The sequence below is a fragment of the Oryzias latipes genome, chromosome 22 (assembly GCF_053564925.1).
Source record: "Oryzias latipes strain Hd-rR chromosome 22, Olatipes_Hd-rR_3.1".
Taxonomy (NCBI): Eukaryota; Metazoa; Chordata; class Actinopteri; order Beloniformes; family Adrianichthyidae; genus Oryzias; species Oryzias latipes.
In genome coordinates, this window is record NC_136258.1 from 17014105 (window position 1) to 17028932 (window position 14828).

The 14828-nt window shown below is 37.2% G+C and overlaps 1 protein-coding gene across 4 annotated transcripts; it reads right to left on the reverse strand.

The window, feature by feature from the left end:
* Positions 1-3: 3 nt before the first annotated feature.
* flvcr2a (FLVCR choline and putative heme transporter 2a) lies at positions 4-11349 on the reverse strand. Of its 4 annotated transcripts, none has more exons than XM_004082328.5 (12): positions 11239-11349; positions 10971-11012; positions 10342-10892; positions 5901-6042; positions 4687-4827; positions 3928-3995; positions 3703-3806; positions 2523-2633; positions 1847-1952; positions 1652-1763; positions 1194-1246; positions 4-782 (listed from the first exon to the last, which is right to left on the reverse strand). In XM_004082328.5, the coding sequence occupies exons 3-12, from the start codon at positions 10864-10866 to the stop codon at positions 717-719; spliced, it is 1428 nt and encodes a 475-aa protein (XP_004082376.1). In that variant the 5' UTR covers positions 10867-10892; positions 10971-11012; positions 11239-11349; the 3' UTR covers positions 4-716. The 4 variants fall into 4 exon arrangements, with proteins under 4 accessions (XP_004082376.1, XP_078797108.1, XP_078797107.1 ...); XM_078940982.1 differs by having other exon boundaries at positions 10342-10720; positions 10929-11012; positions 11239-11308; XM_078940981.1 differs by lacking the exon at positions 1194-1246 and having other exon boundaries at positions 11239-11348.
* Between the last annotated feature and the right edge of the window lie 3479 nt (positions 11350-14828).

Consider the following 14828-nt stretch of genomic DNA (forward strand, 5'->3'; position numbering starts at 1 on the left):
GACTGCAGTCTAAACGTTTCCTTTACCAACACCCTAAACATTTACAACACAGAAAATGGAAGTATTTCAGTTCCCATCACAATAAAAGTACTAAGAGCTCACACACAAAATTAAATTGTTGCAATTACACAGCTGTACTACAGTACGTCAGTCACATAGTAAAATGCTGATCACAAAAGCATATTTTACACACCAAAAGCATTTTATTCTTCCACCTTAAAATACAAAATAGGTTGTGTGAAAATATTAGGAATTCTTTGAACGTTACTTTATATTTTTAGAAATTCAACCCCTGTGTAGACGTGTCGAATTCACCCATAAATTTGGCAAATTCCTCACTAATGATTTATAAAGAAAGATGCACAGCATCAATCATATGTATAAACAGGATTCAGAAGATTTTCTTCCAGATGATCTTCAATGGTAAGATGGCCTCACTACCATAAAAGGAAAAACATCACAGTTGTCTTCATTGACCGTAGATATTCTAAAAACCCTTAATATTCAAAGAAAACTAGGTTCATTGTAAAAGTCACACTTTGGATAATTGTAAGGAACTTTAGCAGCTTGGTGTTCCAACCACATGTCAAATGTATATGTAGACTGCTCGCATGCAGTTCAGGGTGGTAACAGTCTCCATGTCAGCATTCTTTTGAACATTTATACACATTTCAATAATATTAGATTATTAAGTAAACATTGTTTTCAGTACCACATTATTTTACAGCGTTTTCGTACTCTGGGATGTTATATGGAGCAACAACGTCATCTGCAGTCATTTTCTGTAAGAAGCAAAAGCAGATAATTAGAATTCAAAATGAAATGCAGAATCGTTCCTGCTTACATACATACATGCCTCAAATTAAGTTAGGGAATGAGTCTTTAAGATTTGTAGTTTATCCTGCAGAATTAGTGAGGAATTCTTAAATGAATTGAATTGTTAGTAACTGTTGGTCAATTCATACATAAAATATTTCATAATGATTGCATTTAGAAATTAAGGAACATTTTCTTTACAGCTGTCAATCCCATAAGAAAAGAGAAGCATTGCAAACATGCAAAGACCAAGGTCTCAAACAGTGAAAACTGTGTTTCTGGTGTGTTACAAGTTGGATTTTTTGTGTAAACAATCAAAAGTTGCTTCATCCTCTCAAAGATCCAACATCCTAAACATCTGCACCAAATGTACTCACGCTCTCCACCTGCTCGTTGGCCTTCTGCCGACGGAGCTCTGACTTAATAAATCCTGCAAAAATCCAATTAAATTTACCTGCAAATACCAAACACAATCCAAACAACCAAATCTACAATTTCGTGGATTCTCCAATTTACTTTAAAATGCTCAACAATATTACTAATATGTTTGCTCTAAATATTAAAAAATAGTTCATTTTGTATTCCTTAAAACCGAAAGCGTTTACTGCAGAAATTGCATGTACACTTGTTTTGCATAAAACTTAAAGTAAATAAAATACAACAATTGGCCATTAGGGGGCAATATTTGACCATAGAAAGAATTTCTTGCCCATTTCAATTCCAGTATCAATGGAGAATGTTTTTTGGGATTTCCAATATTTATCGATCATGTCTGACTTATTAAAATACGTGCAGTATCTTTGTCCTATTTAAAAAAAAACAATAGACTTATTACCTGTCATGACTGTTCCTATTAGAAGAAAGATGCATAGGAAGATGTTTCCAGCAAAAGTTCCCCATCTATCCATGATCTTCCCTTGACCGATGGTAAAAATGATTCCGAAGATCTGCAGAACGATGTTCACAAACAAATGAGCACCTCCAAACACAATGCATCATCTGTAAGTTGGACTAAGAAAACACAGCTGACCTGAGCTGAGCAATTCAGCAGTCCAGATGATGTTCCTTCAGATTCTGGATAAGTGAGCTCAACAGCAAACTCAAAACCAAGAGGCAGATATCCTGTCATGAAGAAGCTGCAAATGCACAAGGACCTGAATGGTTGCAATCTGCCAAAGCGATTGCATTAAATGCCATGATTTGATCAGCTTTGATACAGTTATATATAAAATTCAGTGAATGCATCCACATGATGAATATTTGGGGGGGGCGGGGGGATCACAATTGAAATTGAAAAAGAAAAAGTGAAAAGAAATTATGGAAACTTGTTCCTGCCATAAATCAGGTTACTCTAAAAAGTAACAAGGGGAAAAAAGTGCCAAACTTGAACCAATTAAACTTTAGTTAACAGCTCCAAACTGCAGGATCTAATTATTATGAAAAAAAAACATTTTCCCTGTCTGAAAAGTTTAAAAGTCTTAAATATTCAAAATTAAGAGAAAGATTTGGGTTGCATTTGCCAAAAAAAAAAGGCCAAGATTGAAAGAAAAATATATTTGTGGAATTTAACGGATGCCGTTTGACAACAACATACGTCGAAGTTAATTTTTACTCAAAGTTTATAGTTTGCTGTTAAAAATCAAACGCTCCCAAGAATGCGAACTACTCCGCAATGGTTACAACTCATTTATAATTAATCCACATACCCCAAGACTCCAGCAGTGACAAACACCACCCAAAGGTGACCCAGATTGAGGGTAAAGGCGTAGACTAGCATTCCAACCAGAGAAAGGATGTACACAACCAGGGTGGTTAGTCTGCGGAAACAAGGGGATGTTACTATTCACTTTTTCCTTAATTTTTATTTTTTTATTAATAAAAACAAAATCATATTGGAATTATCTTACTTATTTAATGATTCTTGCTACAAAAACAAAATAAAAGACATCTGGAAAGCCATCTTTAATACAATTTTTTAAAGCCGTGCTGTAAGATTTTCTTTTCATCATTTCATTTTAAATATCATTGAACATAAAAAATAAACAAACTGTTGATACATCTTCCACATAGATTATATAAATTCCTCCTGATCCGATCACTACAGATTCCCAGAAAAAAAAAAAACTTAATTTCAAAAATATAAGTAATATGAACTTTGTTTCCTTATTGACCTATTGACAAAACTTTTTGGTAAAAAAAATAAACCTACTCTGTCACACTCCTGCACAGTCACGCGCTAAATATCCTGCAAAATATTTTTGTTAGCATGGCAAAGACCTTTGATTCTTTTAACAGAGCATAATGGGAAGGCAAAAGTCCACAAAATCTGAATCAAAATTGCTTTGACAGAAAGGCTCCTGTTGGCATGTAAGGAATCTGAGGATTTTCACCCGTCATCAGTTTTGACTCACCGTCAGAAAGCAGGGTACAAATAACTCTCACACAAGCAGGAAGGAAAGGGGCCTTTAAGAATTATGGAAATTTGTGCATCAACATTTTATTCACTTCAAAAATAAATAAATACAATCAAAACAAATCTTCCCAGCCACAAAATTAATGGTCAAAATTCTGGGGTACCTTTCTTTAAATGGAAAAACATCCCTTTTAAAAGTTAGAATACTGCAGTTAAACTTGAAAATAAAAGGTGAAGTGAGCTTCTTAACCAAAGATTTATTTTGCGGTTCCTGAGGTTTTTGATTCCACTCTAGCAGCATTGTTAAATGGACATCAATGATTGTTCTTTTTTTATTCATTTATTTATTTTTTAATCCAACTGATGTTAATGATTATTGGAAAACGGGCATTGCCCCTAGATTATTTCAGTGTTTTGTTTTTGGTTTCTCTTGTACTTTTTGTATTTTAAACTTCTGCATAAGAAGATCTTACTTGTAGGTTTTGGTCTTGTCCAACCAAATGCCACAGATGAGGGACCCACCCATGCCAGCAGTGACAATGGTGAGACCGATTCTCCCAGCATTCACCTCCTCACCCTGAAAAAACAAAAAGTTAACATCTCAAATTTAAAAACATGACGGCAATACTTGCAGCCATCTTTAACAGTTCAGAGGTGTTGGTCTTTTGCAGAAGCAAATCAGACAAACGGGGACTTACAGGATAATGTTCAATGATCATCCGGTTTAACAGAGTGGAAACAGCATAGAAGCAGCCCACATTCAGCCCTGCACACAACAGATGCAAATTTAAGACCACAATAGCATTTCTTTTGCATTTGCCAGATTTAACAGCAGCATTCTGTAACATCAAGAAACCAATTTAAACTATATTTGGTTTATTTTGCATAAGTATTTATTTCATAATTAAATATTTACAAATGTAACAAGCAAAAGTCAAAGTCATGAAAGTTCTAATGGCATCAGGCTGCGAAAAAAAAAGGTCAATTTATGTAGAGTTTAAAAATGACTAATAGGTTGTCTTACAACAGAAAAGAGTAGAAGCAAAAATAGTTAAAACGATTGCAATATCATTAAAATTTGTTTGAAAAGAAATTAATTAAGACTGAGACTTTTGTGGAGAGATGAGTTTTTAAAAGCTTGAAAGTGAGTCAGTGTTCCAGATGTCAGAAGGAAGAGACTTCCATAGCTGGGGGATCCAGAGAATGAATGCTCTGAACGCATGGTGACAGGCAAAAATGGAATTTAGCACACACGATTTTTGGCAAATATTTAAATGAAACACTACTTTGAGACAAGGACTCGCATAGACTTTCATTACAGATTCTTGGAGACATGTATAACACAGATAATACAGATCATTCACTTAGTACTCTTTTTTTTTCATAGTAATCATTTAGTAGCAGTAAAGTGTTTTTTCCCCTCTGTTTCATGAACAGTAGAAGCATCAGGAACTCACCATAGCTGATCACAAGTAGCATAAAGGGCTTGTTGACCAACAACCTGCAGATGGATGCTGTGTAAGAGTATTTGTCTGCACAGATGGACCTGGCCTGAGCCTGGGAAAGGGATGGAGGGTTCTCTGGTCTCTCTTCAAACACTGCAGAACAAAAACATTAAAACTTGCATGTTAACCTATAAGATGCTTAGAATTACAAAGACAAAAAATACCTGAACTGTCATTCAGGAGATAGTCAGCAGGTGTAAAACATTTTAGATGTGTCCTAGTGTTTGCACAGAAACATCCTGGCACACACAAAGTAAATCAGAATTCAACTTTTTGGACCATTGGGTAAAAGAACCTTGGAAAGCCAATAGATCCTCCAGGTTACGGATTAGTTATTAATACTGATTTGTTATAAATACAACACAGCTAGTCAGTAAGTGTGTTGGGAGAAACCACAATGCTGAGATGCCAAACTGCCTCTGCATTGCTGACCAAATGCTCCCCTGTTTCCTGACACTACCAATGACCAATAATTAGAGCAGTGAAATGATGTGAAAATACAGGGTATTGAAGGCAATCATTTGCAACTTTTTAAAAAAACCGCTGAGCACTTAAAGTGAAAGAGATTGACATCATTTGCTAATGGTTAAAATATAACTCAGGTTAAGAAGATTTTAAGAATTGCCAAAACTAGAGGTTAAATCGACTCACAAAACACAAGAGTTGAGTTTGTAACGAACTAATGCTACACTTAAAAAGTCATTAAGAAAAAGAAGGGGGGAAAAAAAAAAAATCACTAAATTGTTTTGCTTACAATAAAAATAAAGCTTTACTTGTGGGATGTTTTCTTGATGTAATCACCTTATTTTGATGGGTGAAGGTGAGAGAACAGATCGGCTTCTACATTCCTGCATTCGTGTTTGTATTTCACAATGTGCCAAATCACATCTCATCTGACATAAAGAGATTACAATTACAGCAATTACTGCAGCGGCTCATCCAGCGAGCAACAATGACTTGAAAGGAAAACACATCTCAGGTAGAGGTGGCTTTGCAGGAGTTAGTGCTGGCTGGGAACCGGTCGGGGGAAAAAATAGTTGTAATTAAAACTGACTTGGCAATTAGAAAAAAGGAAGTGAGGTAACAGCTTATGACCCAAACCATCAGAGACACCGCAAATGCTCCAGAAGACAGTTTACCACATTCACCCCATGCCGAAGACTTACCAATAGCAACAAGGATAAAGATGAAGGTGGCCACACCTGCACTGATGTAGAACATAACCCTAATGTTATGCGTTAGCTCGTTCATATCGTTCACATTTGGGACAAGGATGGGGGGGAGCAGGAACCCAATGGCAATACCCATCTGTGAATGAAATGTCCAGCATTGGAGGCGCACCATACAATATATGCACACACAGGTAAATACAAAAACAGAAGGGGATTCAGGGAGCATGTCAGATTAATAGATTAAATTGGAATGAGTAGAAAAGAGTTAGATTTCAGAATGTTTGATTTGAAAAGATATGCTCAAATCCTTATATTCCTTAAGGCTAAAACATTTCCAAATTGATTATTTGCATCTCCATAACCTAAACAAAAAAGTGAGTAATGCTATTTTTTGGGGGGGGGGAAACCATTAAATTTGAAATAGGCAATTTAAAAATATGTCCGTAAGAGATCATAAGAACAATTGTGCATCTTAGGATGAGAGAGAATACATTGTGCAACATTCACAAAAGTAAGATAGGTGGCAGTGACTTTTACAGGGATCCTGGTCAGTATGGGATGCTCGGAATACTAACTGTAGCTGCCAAGCAAACCAACTCTCCAGAAATTATCTTGGCAAACATTGGGATCATCAGAAACAACCTTGATCATCAGGGCACTTGAAGGCAACTTCAACCACAACACCACCTTGGTTATAAAGCACCCATATGAATAAGAGGGGTATAGGTGAGAAAATAGATGATAGCCTGTTGATTGTCGGGGTGCAGTAGAACACAAAGATGTTGCTGATGATGCCATCCTGCAGCCACATAAAAGCAGCATAGAGCAGATGCTGAAGAAGAACAGCAGCACCCATCTCCACCTATTGGCCTTCCATCAGTGGGAAGGAGTGTCATTTACATCAGTGTGTGATCAAAGCTGAGGCTGCCGTTCGTTCATAGTCATCAAAATGAGCCCCCTATTCTTTATGAAGAGCAGCCATTGCTTTGAGTATGTCCAGGATGTCTATTTGTGAGAGTTCCTTCTTATAAATTATGTTAACTCTGCTTAAGTTCTTCCATTTGTCCTCAATTTATGCTACATTAGGGGGGAAGAGATGATGTTGGCTAATGGGACTTTAAAAAAACCAAAAAAAAAAAAAAAAAAAATCCAACTGGAATCAAATGGGTAAAAAAGTTGATGCTTATGTTTACTAATAACAGATTTTTTAAGTGCAATAAATCAAAGGACATATTGTATGCAACTGTGTGCAAATATTAAAATGTATATCTTCAAATCATGTATCAGCCAAAATATCAGAAAAATGTTGTCTACATAAAGCCAATTTTTCATATCTTATTGTACAACTTTCAGCCCAGAGGAAAGAATTGCTTTCTTTAGGCCTTAAACAGGATGCAATTCTGCATAAAGTATGCTTATGACCATTCCTGGTTCTTGAAGTGACCGGTCATGTTACATTAGACCATTTTTTTAAAGCAATTTACTTTCTAAGAGAGCCGAGACTGGCAGGTTATGGTTAGGTTGGTTGGTTATGTAACAGCAGTCAGAGCGCATCACAGTAACGTGTCACCTTCCACATCCCAAAAATCCATAGAAAGAATAAACACACGTGACCTGTCTTGCACTAATAGGGCAACAAAAAGGTGCTCAAGTAAGAATTTGTTTGTCATGTGAGTCTTTTGTATGCAGTAACTTATGTCACTTTAAACATTTGAAAAAGAAAAAAATTGTCCCATTTTAGAGGCTAGTTGTTTAAACTTTTGAAGCACATAGAAGAGAAAATAAAAAGTGGGGATCGTAACTATGGTCTTTGACAGTCAGCAGTGCAAGAACAAAGACATACGGTCAAACAGGGGAAGAAGAAAAAAGTTTTGGATCTTTAAAAAAAAAAAAAAAAAAAAAAAAGGCCAAAAATAAATGAAGAAATGCTATAAAGTACAGCTCAAAGTCACAAGACATTTAGGAGACAAAAAGCAAAAAAACAAAAAATAAATAAATAAACACCATCTGCTTCCAGAAAAAACAACACAAAGGGTTTGTCTGGAACAATTATGCAAAAATAAATGTATGAGCAGACAAACATTTTCTGTCTTCGGTACAACGTTATGAAGAGACTTGTTCTGGGTTGCTGCAATGCTGCTACAGATTGTTCTTACATATAATCATAGCAACGCGTTATTTCTCTCTCTTCCATATTGATTCCCTATAACTGATCACCTTTGTCACCCTTATGCTATCCTAGGCACTTTAACTTCGGCAGTTGGGTCATCTAGACCCACTAGACAGTGCGCTAAGCCTTTTTTCTTCAATGATTTGTGATCTTCACTGGTGTCCATGGATTACATGAAATCTTTCCACCTTTATCCACCTTTGTCATGGTAGGGAGAACACGTCAATGTAAGGGTGGGGTCATCTAAGATAGCACAAGGGTTACAAACCATTAGAAACCAAGCCACCCTGTTTGACACCTACTCTGTTGATAGTAGGACATGTTTACGCATCTGCCAAACAAGATTCAACTTCCCTCCAGGGATTGAACAAACTTTGAAGACTGCTTTAAAGAATTTTCTTTCACCACTTGTTTTGACGTGTTTACCTTTGGGGTAAAAAGTTAGTTGATCACCTGACTGGTTCTAAAACTGCACAGTTCTTACAGGTTGATAAATGAATTGGATTTTTATTTCAGTTAAGATGATTAACATAAATGAGATTGTGCGCAAAGTAGTTTTAAAAAAAGTTCAAATGATTTAATATGAATAATGGGAATATGTTGAAATGTTGTACTTTTCAGTCTTGGAACATTTTCACAATCAAGATAAACCCCTTTAGGGCTTTTCAAGGTAAGCTGGTACTGAATTATGCAGAAATCCTTATGCATAATATGCTTATGCTTAATATCTTAGGGCAATCCCTATTCCCCCAAAAAGCCTACAACAGGTCCTAGCGGTCGCCAGGGCGCATTTTCGTAGGGGATGCAACAGCACCCCACCCAAAAAAAAAATACATATATTTTTTTTTGTTCTTTTACTTCCCACAGCTTTCCTTGACCAAAACCGCCAATGTCTGCGTAATGTTAATGCAATTTGCACTAGGGCACCCCTACTATCAAGTCAACTTCCTGCTAGAGTGACAGTATTTTGCGTTGTCTGTGTAAATCACGCAGGGGGAGGGGAATACGACCAACCATAAACTGTAAAGACCATTGGATGATTCGAGGTGTAACATCACTTGGAAAATGCCTTAACTCCAGTTCTCGTGAAATGAGGCAAAATCCCTCACCATTGCTTCCAGATATGGGCATCGCCATGTTGAAACCAGTCAACAGTGATTGGTCCAAATCGTTCTGAGTCATCGTATTTATGGCAATGGCGGCAGTCGTTGCCATTGATACGATGCCTCAGAGCAACTTGGACCAATGGTTGTCCTACACCTGTAAAATAGGTATCCGTGGCATCAAAGTGAATTTGTTTTCATCATCTCACTCATCTTGACTCTGGGTGTTTGACAGAAAATGAACCAAAGATCAAAGGAAACATCTGGTGCCCAGTTTAGAAAGAAAGGAAGAGGAACACTCAAAGGATAACGGAATACAGGCCGTCTAAAATTAATAATAGCTACGTGTCAAATACAACCAAATTTACTGCTTAAGGAGTAAGATTGAGCGAAAATTACCATGTAACTTTTGAAGGTTTGCACCTAGTTAGAAAAGTCTTGTTAATTAGCTTATTGGTGGATTTCACCTAAGATCTTCTGCCATTCTCATGTACAGGCAATGCATCAGATGCAATGTACACAATTGTCTTTTCTTTTTCCTTCAGTTTTATGTAACACTTATGTGGCACAAAAAAAGAACATATTAGTTTCCATTGATATTCATTCATGAAGCCAATGGAAATGACCAAAATTAAGTCATTTATAATTCGCGTTAGGGCTGTAATCCGCTCATGAAAAACGTACATACTATTAATTGTGAATCCAACTTTACACATATATTTTAATAATGTGATTAATAAAGTAAAATAAATGAACTATATTTTGTGTTGTTGGTATGCAGGCAGGGGCGGGGCTGGAAAGGGGGGTGAGGGTGCTTTCCAGTGTTTTGCCCAGGGCTTCAAACTAGCCAGGTCCGGCCCTGATAACAGGTGATCATGGTGTTTGCTTTGGGATCATGTCCACTGATCTTCATGCAGTCTCAGTTTACAAGCTGCTTTTAGCATAAGGAAGAAACAACCACGAAATGCGAGCTTGCGTTTTCTACTTCCCTTCGAAAGCAAGAGGCAGGGAGGATATAACTTTTTCCCCCACAAATGCCAATTTCTCAAAAATCAGGCCAAACTCAATTTAATAAGCAAAAATGCGTAAAATAATCATTCCATGTTCTTCTAATATATAGATTTAAACCATGACTAATGTGATTACTTGTAATTCCACTTACCTGATTGCCAAAAACTCCAATGGAGCAGGCGGTGGAAACTTCATCTGCGCCAAACCAGACGCCGGCAATCCTGGCAGGTAACCCCAGAATGAAGACTTGGGCGACTGAAGAAAACAGCTGTCCAAGCATGGTCACCCAAAACATGTCACTTCTGGCACTGGCCACTTTAATCCACGTCCCTGCGCAATTGAGCGCATTTGCCACCAGCGCCGTGACGCGCAGTCCCTTCACATCCAGCAGCCAGGTGACCGGGAATATGAAGGGGATGTAGACGAGCATGTACACCATGGACAGCCAGTCTACAGAGAAGCCATCGACTCCATAAAACTTCATGAAGATGTTGTTGATGATTCCGTACTGGATCCACTGGTAAGCGTTGCTAAGAGAGTAGAAGGTGAACAGGAACAAAATCAGCCAGCGCCGGCTTTCCAGACGCGTAGGAACGCCGTTACTCTGCTGGGTTCTGTCTGGTTCTTTGGCTTCAGAGTATACACCATTTTCATTCAAATCCTTTTGGGTCTTCATCTTTACAAGAATTTAAAAGAATCTTTCTGAAAAATAAAATACAAAAACTGAGTTTGGATTACCTCAGACTCTCAAAAGAGCCAGCAACTGAGAAATCTCCTTACAGAGTTGAGCAGAGTTAAGCTGAATTTTGCTCCACCCAGTTGCTGCAAAAAGAAGTGACAAAATCTCAATGACACTGCATTAGAATTTCCCATTTTCATCCAGTTCTTTCATTGCAAGATCAATTCAAGACAGAATAAGGTTCTGTTATCATATACTAAAAAAAAATTATTTGCAAAATTATCTTTTAGAAATATTTAAGTCTCATTTTTTAATGAATTCAAACAAACTTAAATAAACATTTTAGGCCAAATACAAAAGTACAATTACTTATTATCTGTTTTTGTTCTTTGAGTGGAGTTTCTGCTGAAAGTTTGCCCATCAAATTGGGAACACCTGGTTTAAGTTGATTGTTTCAGCTGTTGCACACAATAATTATTAGCTCTTCTTCTGAGCCCTTGGACTTTTTTTTTAAACTTTTGTTCCTGATTTTTCTCTGCTGTATATTCTCGACGAAGATATACCAAAAATCTTTGCAAATTTGCCACAAAAAAAGAAGATTAATACAAATTAAAGCTACAAGTAGCATTTCGGGAGCCCGAGCACGTGCGACCGCCTGGCATGGGCGACAGCCCCAAGAGCAACGTCCTGCTCGAACCGTTTGGCTTAATTCTTCCTTCTGGTTTCTGGAGCTGCAAGCTACATTTAACATGATAGCAGCATGTCGGTGGGGGGGCTGTAATCTGTTGGCTTTAAGGACAGACACTTTTGCCATTGTCCTCACAATAAGTAAAACTAAAACTATTGTTTACATTTTTTGACTTAGAGTAAAGGCAACTAAACATAGGAAAAGTGAAATAAAACCATTCGTTGCTAGACAATGCAAAATTAAACTCAAACTCAAACTTTATTTATTTATATAGCGCCTTTCATTTCAGTTAAAAACACAAAGCCCTAACAGCTGAGATCCTCCTAAACTGGTCAGTCCACCAACATCTGTGACTAAATGCCACATGAGCTGAACTAACCTGAATTTCTGGAGTTCCTATTCAAAAGAAAATACTAAAAATGTCTATGAAAGTTAGCAATATCAGATATTTCTGAGATACTTAACTTATTTCTTTATTGCTTGTTGCACTGAGTTAAATTCATTTGTGTAAAAAAGATCCCAAACAAACAGCACACGTGTGTCTTCCTCAAGAGTCAGGGTTTCAAAAATATTTATCCTGGTGGAACTTGGAGCAGAGCTGGGGGGTATTCCAGAAAGCAGGTTATGCTAGCTCCCACGGTAAGTTTGAGGCTAAAGAAGTTGATAACCTTAGCTTTCGGTTCCAGAAATGGAGGTGTGTTTCAGGGTATGTCAAGTTGCCATAGCAACTCATGCTCTGAACATAACCTGGTCTGGAGCAGGTTTAGTTGAAGGTTAGTTTGTTTTCAGTGAGGTGAAGCAACATGACATGTCCATTTGAAGATGATTTAGTGGATGAAGAAGCCCAGATGATACTTTTTCCACCGTGACAGGGTGATAAGACCACATGTTGATGTTGGAAAGATCTGTTTTTTTTACTTTGATCTAACTTAATTATTTGCTTCAGTTAAGATAAATCATTTTTTTAGTTAAGTCAGCTTAACAATAACACATTGTCAGACAGTTATTTTACTTTCATTAAAATTAATTCAATTAAGTTGGTGTAACTTTGGTGCTGCTTTTAGAGCGGCACCGCAATGGATTGTGGGGTACCATTCCCTTTGCCTGTCTGGACGGATTTGGGTTTAAGTGTGGGTATGTCACCTAATGTGTTTAGTTGTTTAGCTGTTTTGCCGAGTTATTTTGTCCTACTATGCTTAAATCTCTGCACCATGAAAGAGAGGGAGGGAGAGGATGATAAGTTTATATAGCAACCCTACTGGTGTGTTATATGAACACAATGTTGGAAAGTAGGTTTGTGAATGTATGCCTGCTGAGCATATAGTATCTTTCTTTTCATTGTTATAAAAATGAGTATATCTGCCGGCTCAAACTTAGACATATGACAGTTCAAGAATTATAATATATTAAGATAGAAAAAAGATTAATTGAATTGGAGTAATATGACATTTAGTTAGATAAATGTGTAAAGTTGAGTTGTATAGTATAAACACTAATTAAGATTTATAAATGTTAAGAAATTAGGTTGAATAAATTTAACTCAATTACTTGTTACCAATAGAAGTAATTCATTTAAGTTGTCAAAATTGGATAAGTTATATATATGCGTCACAAGGAAAATGGAAATAAGATCAGAAACTCTGAATTTACTTTGTCTGTTCTTTTTCTCCAAGCAGAAACTCTTTCTTTTGCTGATGATGCAGCCGTATTACTTTTTTGACGGACGTATAATCTTCACACGCCGTCATTAAAATCTCAGACTCCGTCTCACTGAAGTATAGTGCTCTTTTTTGTTCTCCACGCGGTGATCCATTGAGAATGTCTTTATGTACTTGACGTGCACGTGCATTAACCCAGGGTTACCAAGTCAGGCGTAATTACGCTAACTGATGTCAGGTCTTTTGGAACCGACATACCCAGAGTAAGCAAGTTCAGGCGGATTTCAGCCAGAGTTCAGGGTTAAAGTCAGGGTAGTTTAAACATGCTTCCTGGAATACCCCCCTGGACTGAAAGCCAAAAAAAAGATGCTGCCCACTGTTTTTCTCAGACTTGAATAAAAAGCTTGTCCAGAAGGTCATTTGTAGATCCATAGATTAATGAAGATGCATATCATACATGTACTATTTTGTCTTTATGGGAAAATGTATTGTTTTATTTCACTAGTAATTTTAAGATGATGGAAGCTGTGGTAGACATTGTATTTATTACATGCAGGGTGCACCATTTTTTACACACGACACAAAAAAATCTAAAAATATGAAAGAAATAAAAAGACATGCATGCGTGGGTTTTCTCCGGGATCTCCGGCTTCCTCCCACCGTCCAAAAACATGCTACATAGGTTGATTGGCAACTCTAAAATTGTCCCTAGGTGTAAGTGGGTGAGTGAGTGGATGTGTGATTGAGGATATTCCACCCTGCGACAGACTGGCGACCAGTCCAGGGTATCCCTTGCCTACGCCCAAGTGGCCGGGATAGGCTCCGGCAACCCTGTGACCCCGAAAGGGAATAAACGGTTAAGAAGATGAATGAATGAATGAATGAATGAATAAAAAGACATTGAGCTTTTTCTTTGCAGATGCAACGTTTTTTAAATAAAATATTTATAGTATGTTTTTTTGTAGTTTAAAAGTAGTTGTAGTAGTAGTAGTAAAATTGTGCATTTGTTGGGTCTAGTGTGATTATCAACATACCTTGACCACAACATAAATTTCAGCTTTTTAGAGATTGATTGGCATTTGAATTAAGATGTTACAGTCAAAATTGCCCGATATGTTTCAACAATCCAGTCCAGAAGTGAGCTACTTTGGGAGTATTTCAGGCAGACTCTAGCAGTGCTTTACTTCGGTTAGTCCTCCCTAGGGCGGTCCAGTTAATCAACTCACCTGTTCAGCGTCCTCCTGCGTTTGTCGCCCTGAGCTCCTCCCCGGCTTCCACCTGTGAGCTCCGTTAGGGGTAGTTTATTACCCCTAACGGGGGGTAATGGAGTGGGGCCTTATGGAGATCTTGTCTTATGTAATTGAACGGAGCCTTATGCAAAACTAAAAGAATGTGAAAATAAATGTATTTACTGCATGACTTGTCTGACTGAAATAAATATAGGTCCAAGTCCTTAAAACCAATCAAAACAAGTCAGATTGACTGCTTGTAATTTCATTACCATAAAATATTGTATCAATTAAGACACACTAAGTTTCAAAATTAATTAAAAATAACTTGCATGTGTGAAACATGGGCTATATTTGTAAAACTCACAGGACAAAAGGGCTGGG

Coding starts and splice junctions, on each gene's coding strand:
- flvcr2a (XM_004082328.5), bottom strand. CDS start 10,866: ATGAAGACCCAAAAGGATTTGAATGAAAATGGTGTATACTCTGAAGCC. Junction 6,043..10,341: donor TTGGAGTTTTTGGCAATCAG/GTAAGTGGAATT, acceptor TTTCATTCACAG/ATGGGTATTGCCATTGGGTT. Junction 1,247..1,651: donor AATAGGAACAGTCATGACAG/GTAATAAGTCTA, acceptor GGATTTTTGCAG/GATTTATTAAGTCAGAGCTC.